This window comes from Oryctolagus cuniculus, chromosome 20 (genome assembly GCF_964237555.1).
Source record: "Oryctolagus cuniculus chromosome 20, mOryCun1.1, whole genome shotgun sequence".
Taxonomy (NCBI): domain Eukaryota; kingdom Metazoa; phylum Chordata; class Mammalia; order Lagomorpha; family Leporidae; genus Oryctolagus; species Oryctolagus cuniculus.
Genome location: NC_091451.1, coordinates 40,627,535 through 40,644,799, shown reverse-complemented (window position 1 = coordinate 40,644,799; position 17,265 = coordinate 40,627,535). Strand labels below are relative to the sequence as shown.

Here is a 17,265-nt window from a genome sequence, read left to right as displayed (position 1 = left end):
TGACAAAATTCCGGCTGCATGAGCTGCCTCTGGCGCTTGTGGGAACGTCCTCAGAGCTCAGGTGTTCAACGAGGGGGGTGCAGGCTGGGTGGGAAGAGCAGACACTGGAGGGGGGATGGAGAATGCTCTGGGGCCCTGTGTGAGCCTTGGGTCTAATGTGGCTTGCGGGGAGAGAAAGGTTGGAAGTAGAGACTGCGAGACTGCAAGACAGGACGAGGCAGGCCATGCTAGGGGTATGGAGCCTTATCCCAAGTAGGGCAGGACACTGTTGAAGGGTTTCCCTTTGAAGAGTGCCCTCATCACCATCATCATCACCTCCATCACTGTCACTGATTCTGATGCGTGCTCAAGGCCAACCATGCTCCAGGCCCTGTGCTGAGCTTGTCCATACATTAATCCTGCACAGTCCCAAGAGGCAGATGCCACATTTCTTTTGGGTTGATTGACTGATTTGACAGAGAGAGAGAGAGAGAGAGAGAGAGAGAGAGAGAGAGAAACCTTCCATCTGCTGGTTCACTCCCCACGTGGCCACAGTGGCCGGAGCTGGGCCAGACTGAAGCCAAGAGCCAGGTGCTTCTTCCGGGTCTCCCATGTGGGTGCAGGGCCCCAAGCACTTGGGCCACCTTCTGCTGCCTTCTCAGGCACATTAGCAGGGAGCTGGATGGAAGTGGAGCAGCCAGAGCTCGAACCAGTGCCCATTTGGGATGCCAGCATTGCAGGTGGCAGCTTTACCCGCTATGCCACAGTGCTGGCCTCCACAGGGGGAATCTAAACAAGATGTTGACCCACTAGGTGGAAGGGTACAATGAACAATACACCCCAGGTCTCCAGCACAGGTGGACATGACGTGGACAGGTCAGGAGCTGGCGAGGGGGAACTGAGATTGCCAGCAGCACTCGCCGCACCCCACCTGCTTCCATGCTGATCCAACATGGCTGCAGGCTCGGCACACCCCTTCCCCATCGTGCACCTGAGCCTCACTTCTCAGCATGCATGAGAGGGCTTGCTACCTTCTAGACACGGCCACGTGTCCAAGATCCCAAAAAAAGGCACACAGAGGGAGCAGTACTCAGCCCCACCCCAATTTTGCCTCCTTTGAATTTCAAATAGGCCCTGCCCTGGCACCTGCCCCCTAATAAAACGCTGGTCTAAACTTGGGTGGGGCAGCAGCCCCTGCTTCCTCCTGAAGAGAGGTTGGCCCCAGTGTGCGCTAACCTCTCAACAAATCCTGCTTTCCTGCACACCTCTGCGTCTCCTCCTGGAACCCCGTTCTCGCATGCAGTTGAGAACTCGAAGAAGCCAGCCAGAGCCCAAGTCCCCCCAACAGAGGGATGCCTGGGATGCGCAGTGCCGTTTGAGTTTTGGTCCCTCACTCACGAGTTCAATACGAACAACGAAGGAGTCCCGAAAGGGAATGGGTGATGAGCTCCCCCTCACCGGGTAGATGCAGGCAGTGGCTTTAGATCTGGTATGGACAGGAGACCGCAGACTTGCGGGGAAGGCCCCCGGCAGGCCCTGCACCGTGCACACTGCCTGTGTGATTGATCAGTAGCCTCTTGGGCCCCTGGCAGGAGTTTGGCAATGAAGTAGCCATAGAGGAATGTAGCAAGGGGGAGGCTGTTCAAGCTCTGTGAATATATTTTTTTCATGTCTTTCTGGAATTTTCTGAAACTGCACTGAGTTCATTTTGGAATGTACATTTAATGCACGTTAATAAGAGTGCACGCTGAGTATGCATCACCCCCTGCGTTAAGCCCATAGGGATATGCATCACGAAAGCTGACAGACCACGGATTCACACGCAGAACCCAAGGAAATAAATGGAATTCTCCCAAGGATTCCGATTGCCCGAGACAGCGTCCTGGAGATGAAACTCCAGGCCTGTTTTGGGAATCGTAGGGAATGAGAGAGCTATGCAGAGACTCCTTGTCCATCCGTTTATTGTGCTATGCAGAAGAGACACGTGTTTCCATGGTGCGCCATGTCCCGGCATGGGAGACACCGACAGTGGGACAGCTTTTGGGGTCTTTTGCAGGACAGGTGTTCTTTATCAGGGAATCAGCACAGTGCCCAGGGCAGCTCCTACCCCAGGCCCAGCAGTGGCATCTCAGACCGCGGGAGGACCCCTAACTGACCATTAGGAGCCCAGGGGGTGTGGCCCTGCTCCTAGGAGACCTAGAACACCCCAGCTCTGCGGGTGGAGTGAGAGCTACACATGGCAAAGCGTGGCCTCCTCCCCCCATCCATACTCATGGCTCATGGCTGACTTCATTTGATACTAAATGGTTCCGACTTCCTATTCCACCTGTTTGCTCCCTCTAGTCCCAAGCGTGTTACTGGGACATCTTTTTGATCCTTTCTGGTTTAAAATTTAGAGGCTTCGGGGCTCCGTGCCATGCCGTCGCTCCTGGTCCTGCAGGCGGCAGCCTCTCCAGGGGGCCGCGAGCTGAGAGCTGTCGGAGTTCCTGCGGTACTGTCCCCGGCTGGGTAATGCGGCTCTCGTCTCCCCGCGGGGCTCCAACCATGCTGGCCACAGGAGGCAGACACGGATTCCCCAGGGGACTGAGGCTTCTGACCAAGGATGCGGCTGGTCCAGCTTCCTCCCCTGGGCACCGCCAACACGCTGACCACTGGAGGCGGAGCCTGAGCAACTCCGCCCTCTGGTTCTGTGGAAAGGGACAGGCAGGGAAGGCCCTGAGGGAGGGTGTTCTGTTTCCTTCCCTTTGGCCCTCGGAAGTGTCCATCTTGGGGGCGTGCTGTCCCCAGAAGGGGGTCCTCAAGGTCACCTTGGCCAGGGCCCAGGCTGCCCCGGGCTGTGGGCTGCACGGATGAAGGCTCAATCCACCACGTACAGGGGTTGGTGGCCCTGGCTTTGGGTCAGTGACCTTTATGTCCTGTCGCTGGCCAGCTGTCTGTAGTGGCCACCACTGCCTCCTACTCAAGCTCTTCTTGGGGGTCTCCCAGGCCCACGTGCAAGTGGTCACTAGAGCTGGGTCATCCTGGGGCAGGCCTCCACTCCTGGGGCAGCTCCTGCCCAGGGCAGGGTCTGAGCTCCGTGACCCAGGGGCAGATCCCCTCAGGCTTCTCGCTCCCTCTGCCTTGTCACACGGCAAACATGCTTTGTGCATGCATATGGGGGGCGGGGTGATGGGAAGGAAAGGTGGCAGGGAGCCCAGGGTACTGAACACCTACTGTGTGCAGGACACTGGTGGGTGCTGTCCACCATCCCTGGCTTCCAGTCTGAGTGTCCTCCATGGAGCCCCTTCTCAACCTTAGCGTCTGTCCCTTATAATGAACGTGTCCCCACTCGGTGTGCGTAGTGAGACCTCACGTGTACATAGCACCTGTTGCTTTTCAAAGTCCTTTTATGCCCACTGTCTGCATGAAACACGGGACACGGCAGTCCCCAGGAGACTGAGGCAGGGACGAGGTGGGTGGTGACCGGCTGAGTGGAACCCTGGGCTCCTCACGCCTCTGCCCCTGGATGCCCACGCTGTCTCGCTTGGCCTCGTCACGGAGGAGCCTCCTGGAGGTCCCGAGTGCTTAGTCATCCTCGCTTGAGTGTCCAGAAGTCCAGGTTCATCCAAGACATGGACCTTGCCTCTTCTTTCCCCGCTCTTGCCCAAGCATTCAGCGTGTGGCACCTGCAGCAAGTCCGTCTGTGTGCTCATCAACTCGTCCATCACGGAGGACAGCTGCAGGATCCTGGTCCCCGGGTTCCTGTCAGGGATCTCTCAGAGTTCAACCTGCATGAATGCAGATCCTCTAAGGTCCCAGCCGAGCAGATTAAAGAAACCTAGGGTGATAACTGAGCACTTGGCCACGGCCCCATAGTGGGGGTGGCCATTCTGGTGACCTGAGCTGTTACGCTGTGGCAGAAAGTGACACCACGTGGGAGGGAGGCTCAGTCACTGCTGTCCCTGCCCCACGCACCCTCCACTCCTGAGAAGGAGCAGGCTGGCCGGGGATGGCAGCCGACAAGGGCAAATGCCGCTGTCGTGGTTATGGCGCCCTTGCCGGTGCGTGAGGTCTCCCATCCTCATAGCCACGCTCACTGCAGTACGGCAGTGCACCAATCGCTCCCCTGTGGTTACGGGAGACACCGCTGCGTCGCGCACGGTCAGGTGGGATGGCTTCTGCTCCCTCCTGGGCGCCCGCTGTGGCGCGTCAGTCCCTCACACACGGACGCAGCAGCCCCTGCTGGCGGCTCACTGGCTGCTCCTCGTCCACTCTGGCAGCTTGTGGATTTGGCGCTCCACCGAGATGGAGGTCCGCAGCGTGCCCATGGAGCTCTCCGCCTGCACGGGTTCCAGCACGCAGCCCGCCTTGGGGCAGGCCGCCCGGTACACCTCCCGGGACTTCTTCCGGAAGCGCTTGCCCACAATCACGTAGACCAGCGGGTTGAGGCAGCTGTTACTGTAGCCCATGAAGGAGCCGACCTGCGTGATGACGTCGATGACGTGCTCGTCCCAGCAGCTGGAGAGGACTCCGAGCTTCAGCAGCGTGTCCAGGAAGGTGCTGACCTGGAAGGGGAGCCAGCACACCACGAACAGCAGCAGCACGGCCAGCACCAGCACCGTGGCCCTCCTCTCCGTCTGGATCTCCTTGAACTTCTGCATCTCGTTGTTGCGCAGCACCTGCAGGATCTGCACGGTGCAGAAGGTGATGACGCTCAGGGGCAGCAGGAAGCCCACCAGGTTCAGGAGGACGTTGGTGAACACCTCCCAGGAGCGGGACGGGTAGTCGATGATGCAGGCGGTCACGTTGTAGCCCTCGTCTCGGTAGTCCTTCATGGTGCGGAACACCAGCATGGGCGAGCTCAGCAGCAGGGTGCAGCCCCAGATCACCAGGCTGTAGAGTTTGGCCCAGCGCACCCTGCGCATGCGGCCTATGGACATGGTTTTCACCAGGGCCAGGTAGCGGTCAATGCTGACCAGCATCAGGAAGCAGATGCTGCTGTACAGGTTCATGTAGATCATGGTGTTCACCACGCGGCACAGGGCCTCCCCGAAGAGCCAGTCGAAGTGGTTGGCGATGGTGACGGCCCAGAAGGGCAGCCCGCAGGCCAAGATCAGGTCGGCCGCCGCCAGGTTGCCCAGGTAGACCTCGGCCACCGTGCAGCTGCTCTTGTGCAGGCAGAAGACGCTGAGCACAAAGAGGTTCTCGAGGGTGGCGAGGACAAACAAGACCCAGAGGAAGGGGGCCTGGATGACGTTGAGCCAGCCCGACCACTCCGTGTTGGGACAGCCACTGCTCTGGGAGACAGACCCGTTCAGAGCGGGCGCGAGCACTTGAGAGGTGATGTTGAGCATTTCGGCGCTGAAAGAAAGTGGAAAAGAGGCTATTACCCCTCGGGGCCAGGCGAGGAAGGGGGGACCGTGCTGTGGAGGCGAGGGGGCTGAGAGGCCCGTGCGCTCGGCAGCAAACCAGGACGCGGCGGCAAAGCCCTGGTGGGACTTGGGCTGGGGCCCTTGTCCGTCTCCCTTAGCCCAGCGTGTCCTTGCTGTCCTTTATCAAAAGGACCTCACTGACTCCAGGCGGCGACACCGCTGGCCCGACAGGGTCCCCATCCCCAGACTCCAGCAGTCATACCCTGTTGACCAGTATCGTCCGGAGGGGTTTGTGTTGGGAAATTCCCGGTCCAGGCAGAGAAATCCCAGGTCTGGGCAGAGGCAGCTACCACTTGCATGGAACCTTCCCCCTCTCCCTGCCCCGAGACCGACCAGAACCCGCCTGGCAACCACAAATCCCCTAAAGAGCACGGCACCGCTGACCAACCATGAACTTGGACACCAGCCAAGCAGGCACCTCTCAGCCCCGATCTCGGTCCATAAGAACCATCACCGCCAACTCCTCAGGGAGCCCGGGAATTCAGCAATGGCTGCCCAGCTCCTTGCTCTGCGCTTTGCAGTAGTCACTGACTTTCTCCCACCACCATGATGTCAGCGTTTGCTTTCTCCACCTCGGGCAAGAGGACCCAGGTCTGGGGGTTCTGTATCAGCACCTCCAACCAGCTTGGGGGTTATTGTGCAAGAGAGACGTGCCCTGAACCCCCACAACTCTGAGCTACACAAACCTCTGCTTTGTCAAGTTCACCTGTCCCAGGTAATGTGTTGCAGTCATGCACACTGGTCTAACCCACTGCGTTTGGCTCCGTAAACAGCAGGTGCTATCCATTCTTGCCAACCTATGAAAACAGCCGGCCTCACACGCCAGCACCACTCTCCTGGGCTTCTGCTCCCCAGGCAGCGAGCTCAGCATGAAGCCTCTCCCGCTCTCAGGTGAGTCTTGCGGCCATCAGGCGGGCTGCTTTCCAGAAATGTTGCTGTCAAGGGTCGTTCCTGGCCGGTGCCGCGGCTCACTAGGCTAATCCTCCACCTAGTGGTGCCGGCACACCGGATTCTAGTCCCTGTCGGGGTGCCGGATTCTTTCCCGGTTACCCCTCTTCCAGGCCAGCTCTCTGCTGTGGCTCGGGAAGGCAGTGGAGGATGGCCCAAGTACTTGGGCCCTGCACCCCATGGGAGACCAGGAGAAGCACCTGGCTCCTGCCATTGGATCAGCATGGAGGGTGAACCAACGGCAAAAGGAAGACCTTTCTTTCTCTCTGTCTCTCTCTTTCTCACTGTCCACTCTGCCTGTCAAAAAAAAAAAAAAAAGAAAAAAAAAGAAAAAAAAGGGTCGTTCCTCTCTCCCTTCAGCCAGGAGTCGGGGGTTTGGCCAGGCCTGGGTCTCGACCCTGGTTGTGTGGTCTTGGGTGACCTGAGCTTCCACCTTGATCTGGAGCAGGCTACTGCTCCCCTCCTGACTCACCTGTGTGCCAGGTGCAAGGCTCCCATCCGAGAGTGGACGTGGACGTGAGCATTGAGCCTCGCGGTTAAGATGTCTGCGTCCCGGACCGGAGCACCCGGCTTTGACCCCCGACCCCAGCTCCTGACTCCAGCTTCCTGCTAACGCAGACCCTGGGAAGGCATGATGATGATTCAGGCAGTGAGGTTCCTGCCACCCATGTGGGGGACCCAGATTGTGTTTCTGGCTCCTGGCTTTGTCCCTAGCTGGGCTGCTGTGGGCCTGTAGGGAGCAGACCAGCAGGTGGAGGTCACCTCTTCCTATCGGCCTCTCAAAGAAAGAAAGAAAGATCAGAGAGTGGCTGTGAAGTCCCGTGGACAGGCCTGCAGCACGCCGTGGGGGCTGGGCAGGTCCTCCCGGTGACCTGCAGCGCGGCCAAGGGAAGGCAGACCCGAAGCTCTTCCCGGGGAAGCCCAGTATTGGGCAGGCTCACGGAGGGGGATCTGAGACACAGACCTGGGGGAGCCTACTCCCTGCTCCCAGGATTTCCCAGGGGCAGCCCCGCTCTCCCCCAGAGCAGCCGCCTGGCCTGCTGGAGCCAGACTGTGATGTGTGAGTAACCCTTGAATTAGCCTTTTATCCCGTGAGTGTTTCCTGAGCATCTGCCCCGCGCTGAGCGACTGCCCCGGGCGCAGGGGCTCAGAGGAGCTCCCGCCGTTGGGCTCCTGCCCTGCCCAAGCCCCCGACAACTGTAGCCCAGCCAGTGATGGGTGCTGCAGGGTGTGGGGTATGGGACGTGGGACTGCGGTGGTGACAGGTGGAGGAGGCTGGGGGTGGCTGCAGCTGGGTCTTGAAGGGTGAGAATTTCAGCAGCAGATGGGGAGGAGGGCGGGTGGACCAGGTGGAGGGGAACGGGGGTGGAAAAGCCGCTGGCCTGTTCTGGAAGCTGGCACCAGATGCTGGGGCGGAGGAAAAGCCCAGAGATGCAGTCGGGCCAGGGACAAGAAGACTGGTCCTCTGGGAGTGAGGCTTTGCCCTGAGGGCATTAGGCATGGAGGCAATGGTGCTGGAAGAAGGTTCTAGAAAGATCTCTCCGGCACAGCAGTGTCCAAACTTCTGAGATGTTCCTCCCCTTGGAAGGCGCAGACTGGTTGCTCCTCCCACGGCTGTGGTGCACACGGGGCTCGCCCCTCGCCGGCAGCAGCCGTGATGGCGGGGGCCTTCCGAGGCCTGCCAGAACATGTATGGCAGCCTCTGCCAGGGCCTCTTGAGCTGCTTGCCCTGGGGAGGCCAGCCACTACAGCGTGGGGACACTCCAGCCTCCATGTGCAAGCCAGCTTGCTCTGGGCAGCGGCCCTCTGGCCCCAGTGAGGCCTCCCGTGGTCCCGGCCCCCCAGCCTGTCCCAACCCCAGCTGAGGCCCAGGAGACATGCCAAGCTCCATGTTCTGGCCCTGTGGGAACCGGCAGCCTCTTCTCCCTGGGGCCCCAGAGGGAGGCCCTTCTGCGCCGTCCAGCCCTCAGCCCTGCTTCTGCAGCCACAGAAAGTGCACCCTCGGAAGCCCGGGCTTGGGGTGTGGTCGTCTCCGTGGGGTGGCTCACGAGCCCGTTCCTAACTTCTCAGCCAGACAGCTGGTAGCCGAGGGGGGAGCACCCTGGGCCAGAGCTGGTCCTGAGGAACCTCGGGATGGTCAAAGACCCGTAGTGGGTGCAGAATCTGGAGCTGTAGGGCCAGCGCTCTGTGTCCAGGCTGACGTACCCATCTGATTGTCTCCCTGGGCGCGGCAGCTGTCACGGGACCAAGGAAGGGCCCGGGCTGCGTGTCGCCAACACTGCCAGCCTCAGCTGTCACCAACACTGCCTGCCTCAACACGGAGCTCCTTTCCTCTGCCCCAATTCTGAATCTGTCCCCCTCACAGGCTCTCTTTGGAGTGTCCTGGTCTCTCACCAGATGTCAGCACGTGTCCACGGCAACGTGGCTCGTGGGAGACCCCCTGGGTGTTGATGTCAGTGTGTGGCTCTCTTGGCTTCATTTCCAAGTTCACCAGGGGGAGCTCACCCACGACAGCCGGAGTGAGTCCTCCTCCTGCCCCCACCCCAGCCCCGCGGATCCACGCTGCTGCTGCTCCCAGCGGTCCCACTGGGAGTGGGACATTTGTTGTCTCCGGCTTAACATTGCCTGGTGCCTCAACCATTGTCCAAGACACGAGGGTCCAGCTCTCCTGGGAGCTCCCCTGGTTGTCTCCCCACCCCCACCCCTAAACAGTGAGCTGGGGAACCCCTGTGACTCACCCCAGAGAGGCTGTGGCAGGCATGGGGTCGTCATAGACTGTCAGGAACATTGATGTCTTCAAGGAAGAGAACATTTGGACTCCGATGGGGATGTAAGCAAGGCTGCGCCTGGGCCGACCGGAGGAGAAAAGAGGGTGAGTGGGACAGGAAGGGCCAGCGCCGCCAAGTCCACGGCTTCTGCACTGGGGACAGGGGTGGAGGGAGGCTGCATTCGTGAGCGCTGCCTACGTCCTGCGTGAGAACAGTCACAGCCCCTGGGAGCTCACGGTGTGGTGGAGGGAGCCAGACGTGGCCCGGTCACTGAGCACCTAAGGGTGCACTCCCGTGAGAGCACACAGCACCCATCCCCCATCCAGCAGGGTGAATGGGTGCTTCAGGTAAGAGCTGTGTGTGTGAATCATTATTGTAAAAACACATTTTAGGGGTGGCCATTTGGCCCAGCCAGGAGCCAGGACCTCCATCCTTGCCTTCACGTGGGTGACAGGGGCCGAGGACTTGGGCCATCACCTGCTGCCTCCAAGGTGCATCAGCAGGAAACTCGAGTTGGAGTGGAGCCAGGACTTGAACCCAGGCCCTCTGAAATGGGATGCGGGTGTCCCGAGTGGTGTCTTAACCACTGAGCCCAAATCCCCTCATTCTAAATGGATGTTTTAGATGTTACGGCCAACACTGATTCGCTTGTATTCATCTCGCTCAGAATCCCATCCAAGCAGACTTATTTTTAAACCATTCCCTCCACTGACTCAAAAAACCCTGGCTCTGGAGCTGTCGGGATGAATCCCACCCTCGGCTCAGAGAGAGCCATTGGCCTCCCAGGTCCTTCCTCTTGGGGCCCTGGAGGCCGTGGTGATGTCATCTCACAGCCAAGGGTTGCCTTGCTGTGGGGTCCCCAGACGCGTGGCCAGTGATGGGTGCTGGGCACGCTGCCCCTGTCTTAGCTGAGGGAGCCTGAGAGACAGCAGGTGCTGGAAGAACTCTTTTTTTTTTAAGTTAATTTTTTTTATTTGACAGGTAGAGTTACAGACAGTGAGAGAGAGAGAGACAAAGAGAAAGGTTTTCCTTCCATTGGCTCACTCCCCAAATGGCTGCTACAGCCGGCAATGCACCGATCCGAAGCCAGGAGCCAGGTGCTTCTTCCTGGTCTCCCATGGGGTGCAGGGCCCAAGCACTTGGGCCATCCTCTACTGCCTTCCTGGCCACAGCACAGAGCTGGCCTGGAAGAGGGGCAGCCGGGACTAGAACCCGGCACCCATATGGGATGCTGGCGCCGCAGGTAGGGCATTAATGAATTGAGCCGTGGTGCCGGCCCCTGGAAGAACTCTTGAGCTTCCTGGAGCAGGTGAGCGGGCCCCCCCACTCCCTGTCTCGGAGGGGGCACCAGGGGGAATCTGAACACGTGCATGGCCTTGCCGCAGCCCCGCTTCCTCTGCTCGCCGCATCTCCGCCACTCTGCACTCCTGCATACGCAGCCTGCCTGACTTCTTCCCGTCTGCATTTCCTTACGAGGGTACCCCTGTCACATCAACCCCCTTAAACACCTGTTCTCCCGTGAATCTGCCGTTTGCTACAGGAGCTCCAAGCAAGGACTTGAGAGGGGAGAAAGGCAAGGGGTCTCCCCTCCCCCGTGCTTGGTGGCTGTGTGTTAAGCCGGGAAGCGCCTCCCTGAGTGAGGGCTGCACACGGCAGAGCAGACAATCGGGCACATGCCCGTGTGCCTCCACCAGCTCCCCAGCGCTCACGGCGGGAGCGCGTCCCCTGCGGGTTCACGTGCTGCGTGTGTGTGTGTGTGTGTGTGTGTGTGTTTCCTCGTGGTGGCAGTGCGGGCAGCTGGAGCTTTCGAGAAGGGATCAATGCGTTTCTTTCGCAAGTGAATGCCCCCCCCCATCTCAGAGACCCGGATGCATTACTGGGCCAGCCTCCCATTTTCTGCCATGAGCTGCAGCAGCACCGACCACTCCCCTGTGCTGGGTTTCCCAGCCTGCAGTGCTGCGAGCCAGAAGAAACCTCTCAGCTTGTCAGTGACCCAGTCTCAGGAATTCTGCCACTGCCGCAGACACGAGGTTTGCAACCAAGGCAGCGGCTGCAGGGTCTAGCCAGAGTCTGACGGCTAACTTCGTATCCCATTGCATTTATTTTTAAGTCACCATTCTTTAGTGACAAGCACTACTCACGGGGCCAGCACTGCAGTGCCAGCATCCCATATGGACACTGGTTCTAGTCCTGGCTGCTCCTCTTCCAGGCCAGCTCTCTGCTGTGGCCTGGGAAAGCAGTGGAAGATGGCCCAAGTGCTTGGGCCCCTGCACCCATGTGGGAGACCTGGAGAAAGCTCCCGGCTCCTGGCTTCAGATCAGCACAGCTCTGACCACTGTGGCCATTTAGGGAGTGAACCAGAGGATGGGAGACCTTTCTCTGTCTCTTCCTCTCTTTGTCTGTAACTCTCTCTCTCAAATAAATAAAATCTTTAAAAAAACCACTACTCATGTCCTGTTTAGATGGCTGATGGGAAGTTACAGTCCAAAGTAAGTCACTATTAAGGAAATAGTAGTACAGGTCCCACAGACACAGCAGGAGCAGGGAGAGTGGACCACCAACCACGGAAACCACAGGGCGAAAGCGGGCAGCTGGGACCCGCGTCCCCGAGGGAGGCCGCCAGGGTACCAGCTGATCCTGGGTAAATTCCTTGCCAACTGTGGGTCTCTGTTTCCTCATGGAGGGGATTTTCTAGATGGTCTGGAGGCTTTGCACAGCCACACCCCTGGAGAGGGGAGGCAGGGAGCACCTCGGGCTGAAGCTGTGTGCAGTGGCCCTGGGCTCAGCACACGGAGTCGTCAGAGGTCACCTCCTCACCCTGGGCATCAGAGGCTCTTCTGGAGACAGACGCCATGAGTCAGGCCCAGCAAGGTCCCCGTGCAGGACGTGGGCCACAGACATGGCTCCCCGCAGCCTCTAGGTGGCCTAGGCCAGGGCCCTGCCCAAGCGGAAGCCATGCCTGAGCCACGAGCCCTCTGCCCTCTGCCCAGCTCCACTGCACAAGAGGAGCCCTTTGGAATCCAGGGAGGCAGCCTCGGCATTCCCCGGCGCCGTGCCGTGCCAGTGTTACGTCTCTTCCGGAAATGTCGCAGAGAGCTGGCCTGCAGGGCAGCACGAGGCTGAGACCCAGGGAAGACAGAAGAGTTGGCGCCCAGCACAGGTGTTCCCATCGTGCCTGGACCCGGGAGTCAGGCTGGTGTGTTGGCTCTGCCCCTGGGCTCTGGGTAGCATGGGGACAACCTCCCCTGAGGGGGGCACTGTGGGGCTCTCCACCTTATTTCTTTAATTTTGTTCCTATGTTTCCAAGCAACGGAGGGACCATTACTCCCTTCCCCACTTTACAGATGAGCAAATAGGCAGAGCCGACAAGACTAGAGCTGAGCTTTGAATCCAGGCAGTGTGGACCAGAATCCTAGTTACTCGTTTATTTTTCAAGCTTTTTATTTTGGAAAAGGCTGACTGTCTCCGCACACTGATACGGTAGCATCCCGACACTGTGTGTGCCTTTCAACCGGCTTCGATAACTGCCTACTCACAGCCAGCCAGCCTTCTTGGCCCCGTTCCGCCCTCTCCTGAATCGTTCGATGCACATCCTGCGTGTCTATCATTTAATCTCTAAATATCTCAGTACAGAGCCGTACAAGCTAAGGACTCTTATTTCAGAAAATGACCACACAGCCATTATCACACCTAGAAGCAGCTCACAAGAAATTAGCGCTAGTGCCGCAGTCCGGGCCGTGCGCCAGCTCTCGTCCTCCCAAGCATCGCATGCTGCCCGCTTGCCCAGAGTGGATTTTCTCAAATCAGAATCCAATTTGCTTTACGCAGCGAGGCTATGATGGGCCCTTCAGCTCCCCTGAGGTCCCTTCCTGTCCTTTCTTCCAACCCCCGGGGTTCGCCCAGTGGATATTGGCACAGCCTGGGGGCATAGAGACAGACTGTGAGTGAGAGGCCAGGTTAGCGTCCTAGTAGCCCCGTTAAAGAAAGCAAAGGTGAAATGAACTTTAATAATGTGTGGTTTAACTGAGTGCACCTGCTGCAGTTTGGCTGCCGGTTTATTCCCCCGAGGTTCAGGTGCCCGGGGGCTTGGTTTCCAAGGTGCAGTGTTCAGGAGGCCCGAGGGGGAAGCATTAAAAGGCTGGGCTGCTGGACGGTCATCGGGTCACGGCATGCCATCCTCGCCGGTGGATTGACTCGGCTCTCAGGAGTCAGGCCTGGCAGGACTGGTCTAGCTCCCACTAAAGCAGGTTGTTCTAAGAGACGGAGCCTGACCCCCGCCCAGTCTCTGTCTGGCGGCCTTGCTTGCACACGAGTCCTCCTGCCCCTGACCAGTGCCTTCTGTGGTTCTCCACCTCTGCGCTCTCACTGGGATGCTGGCGCCGTGCTGTGTAGATCGGCCAGCAGCCTGAATTGTGAGCCAAATAAACCTCGCTCTAAGTCACCCAGCCTCGGGCATTTTGCCATAGCAAAGCAAAGTGTCCCGGATGAAGGCTGAGTCCGGGACACTTGCCTTGCAACACGAAAGCCATGTGTGGAATCAGTAGTGAGCATTTCCTACCGATGCGTGTTCCACACTCACCATACACCCCAGCTTCACCCAGCCGAGTCCAGGTGCCGAAGGCCACCTGCAGCGCGTGGCCACCGCAGGGGGCGGCTCAGCTGGAGAGCGTGACCACTCACTGCATCCTCCTCAGAGCCTGGGGGCTGTGATCCACTGAGAGACAGATGTGGGAAGGGTCTTTCACCCCACGTCCTGACACGGGGCCCCTAAAACCCTCGGGACTTCCTGGGTGTTTCTGTCCTAAGGGGGCGACTCCTGCTGTGTTCCTGGCCAACTGCAGGACAGGAGCCGCCTGCCAGAAAGACCAAGCCTCACGCCCTCCCTCCAGGATGGTGGGGCGGCTGGAGGTTGGGTTAGCAGTCAGCCAAGCCCTTGTGAGAAAGCCTGCAGCAGAACCCCTCCTACACGGGGTTGGGAGAGCTTCCGGGATGGCGAGCACGTGGAGCTGCTGCCAGGGTGGCGCCCAGAGCGGCACGGGAGCACCACGCCCCTCCCCGTCGGTGCCCCATGCAGCCCTCCCATTGGCCGTCCCGGTGGGGGTGGGTCCTCCCTTGTACAGGAATCAGTAGATGTAAGGAAACATCTCCCTGATCCTACAAGCCCCTCGGCAAGTGAGCGAAGCCCAGACAGCGACGGGTCCAGTCCGGCACTTGTGATTGGCGCCTGCGTTGGGGCAGTCCAGTGGGCCAGAGTCCTTAACCCACATGGGGTAAAGTCCGTGCTAACTCCAGGTAAGGAACGGTAGAGGTGAGCTCAGCCGTCGGACACCCAAGCGCTGCTGTCTATTGGCCGGTATGGGATAGCCCCTCTCGCCTGCACCTGGTGGCCGGGCCGGGACGGCCCCTTCGCCCACACCTGGCCGAGCGGTGTTGGAGGCAGTGAGTGAGAAACAGCTGCCTTCCCTGTACAGCGCACCTGCTTCGGCCCCTGTGGCCTGCTTGATTGAGTCAGCCCTGCCTCCCTCCCCTCACCAGGGGCCTCGGCCCGCACCTTCCTGCGCCGGGCTCTCTGTCCATCCCAGCACGGTCCCCCGCCGGTTCCTCCATGCTCTGTACCCTTCCCCACCATTTTCCTGCCGCTCCACACACCTGGGAGCTTCCCACGGGCCCCCTCGCTTCAACCGTGCAAGCGTCTGAGCAAGTCCCCCTTCCTCCAGGAAGACCTCCCAGAGAGCTGACCCCACCAGCAGCTCCTCCCACGTACATTTAGAACTCTGTCCTGGACCCCTTCGCTCCACCACACTGACTCCAGGGCCCCCAGGGGCACCTCCGTCTGGACATCAGGCCTCAGCCACGCTGGGCTCTCCATGGGACCCTGGCGTGGGCAGCCCCTGGGGGATGTTGACGCTGGCATGGAGCCTGTCGCTCCCCCTCTTCATGGAGGAACGACACTAAGCCCTGCCTAGGCTTCATATCCGAGTCACGGCACCATTATGTCGCTCCCCCTCTTCGTGGAGGAACGACACAGGACCCTGCGCTGTTCTTTTGTCTGCTCGGCCCTCCCCGGGTTTGCTGCTGGTTCTTCCCGGGTTGGCTACTATCCCTTCCACCTCCGTGGAAGGGCGGTTCCCCCTGGCCACTTTCCCCACATCCGCAGGGGAGCGGCACACCGCCGGCCGGCTCTCTCGGGGGCTGCACAGGTGTTCCTCAGGTGTTCCCCTTAGATGTTCCTGGTGCATGCCGTCTCTCTCCTCCTTTATAGTCCTCTTCCGCCAATCCCAACTCGGCTGCCCACACGCCGAGCACGCTGCTCTCCTCCAATCAGGAGCAGGATCAGCTCCTGGAGGTCATCACTCAAGTTGGCAAGAGGCAGCTGCGTAGAAGCTGTTTTCTCCTCTCCCAGCGCCATATTGTGGGAGAGCAGATGCATAGAATAAGTCTTAATTCCAGTAACTCAGTCCAGTCTGGGTTGCTCCCCACAGAGCCGACGGGTTTCCCCTGCAGTCCCTGGCTTGTGTTTTTCTGAGTGCCGACTCTGCCAGCTGCCAGCACCCATCACAGCTCCCATTTTGGACAGCTGACTATGATCGCCAAGCAGCATCTTAAGTACTTTCCATGAAATAATTTGTGTCACCCACACCCATTTTACAGATGAGGAAAGTGGAGGTGCAGAGCGATGAAGTAGTGAGTCCCCCGGTGAGTGGCTGGCAAAGCCGGGATCTGAACCCTGGCGCCTCCCCTCTCTGTCTCTGTAGTGTGGTCACAGCAGCGAATGAGAACCTGTGCCTTCCTGCAGGGGTCTCCCTGGGAGGCCCCGGGGGCAGGAGGGCAGCGAGGTGAGTGCCCGGTGGTCTCCATCGTACGTTCTCCGCGGCAGCTCTCACCCAGAGCAATCCCCATCGTTGTCCTACGAGGGACTCGCTATGCCTGTTTCACAGATGACAAAACTGAGGCTCGTGGAGGAAAGTGGATTATCTGCAATCACCAGGTGACCCCACGCACAAACCCTGCAGAGACGAGAGAAGCAGGAAGCAGCCCAGCTGGTTGTGCTGCAGTCTATCGGCAGACCAGCTCTCTGGGCTCGGAGGGGGCTCAGGAATCTCCCGCCTGACCCAGCCCTGTGCAGCTGTGGGCGCCGTCTGCTCAGAGCCAGGGGCTCCTCCACCACCACGACCTGCCGCTTTTCGGGGCTCCAGGGAGGGGTACAGACAGGACCAGCGATGGGGCGCATGTCCTGGGCCATCAAGGTGGGACCTGAGTCAGTGTGGTCAGACGCCCGGCTGGGTGCTGGCTCGGAGCCCATGTCCGACACGGCAGCCTTCAGTGTCGCCGTGCTAACTAACGTTCTACGTAGTGTAGCACCCGCGCTCTGGGCCACGGCGTCAGTGTGTGCCTGGGAGCAGCAGGCTTGTCTGTACAGGGCGGGGGGTTACTCGGCTTGTTTCCCTAAGGTCCTTCCTTACGCCACGGTCACGGTATAGAGAGGGTGCAGGGCGCCAGGGTGCAAACCGCAGCCTCGCCACTCACTCGCTGTGTCACTGCACAGGTGCGGAGCAGCTGAGGAGTGGCTCTCGGTGGCAGTGAGTCCCCTGTCCCCGGAGGTATTCAAGTAAAATCTGGGTCCTGTGTCTGGGGAATTTGGTCCAAGATTCCCTAAATTATGCAGATTTAAGTCCTGGGACCACGCATGGCAATCCCCATCCAACGCCTGAATCCCACCTGCCCCGTGGCCTTTCTGGTCTACATCTGCGAGCTGTGAGTGGCCAGAGGGCCAGGTAGGAGGGTTACAGTGGGCGGGAGGCCCCCAGCTCTGAAGGGCAGGCTATGGCCTCAGACCCTCCAGGCTGCTGGGGGACAGAAGGTCTCTGTTCTCTTGTTACGCAACTCCCCTTCCCGCCCCCCGCAGAGGAACCCTGATTTGTAGCTCCCTTGGCAGGGGGTTCTCGCGCCCTGCCTGGGGACAGGCTCTTCCTTGAGTCCCAGAGCGGACTCTGTGCTAACCCAGGTGGAAAATTCCCACCTCCGGAGCAGGGAGGAGGGGAATTCCTGGCTGCTCCGGGTTGCCGGCTTCCTGTAGCTCACGTTTGCAGAGCTGAACCAAAATCCCCCAAGATGCCCTGCCTACCCCGCTGTGCGTCCCACCCTCCTGGCCCAGGCCA

The 17,265-nt window shown here is 59.8% G+C and overlaps 1 protein-coding gene across 6 annotated transcripts in view; it reads right to left on the bottom strand.

The window, feature by feature from the left end:
- Positions 1–1,923: 1,923 nt before the first annotated feature.
- BDKRB2 (bradykinin receptor B2) overlaps positions 1,924–17,265 on the bottom strand; it is a 28,695-nt gene continuing 13,353 nt past the window's right edge. For 3 of the 6 annotated variants that reach the window (XM_070065597.1, XM_008249377.4, XM_070065598.1), the window contains exons 2-3: positions 9,077–9,184; positions 1,924–5,319 (exon numbers count right to left, since the gene is read on the bottom strand). In XM_070065597.1, coding sequence (XP_069921698.1) covers positions 4,209–5,319; positions 9,077–9,150 — 1,185 coding nt within the window. In that variant the 5' untranslated portion in view covers positions 9,151–9,184 and the 3' untranslated portion in view covers positions 1,924–4,208. Of the gene's footprint in view, positions 5,320–6,810; positions 6,960–9,076; positions 9,185–17,265 lie in introns of all 6 variants that reach the window. The other 3 variants (XM_070065600.1, XM_070065599.1, XM_017338084.3) reach the window with 2 other exon arrangements.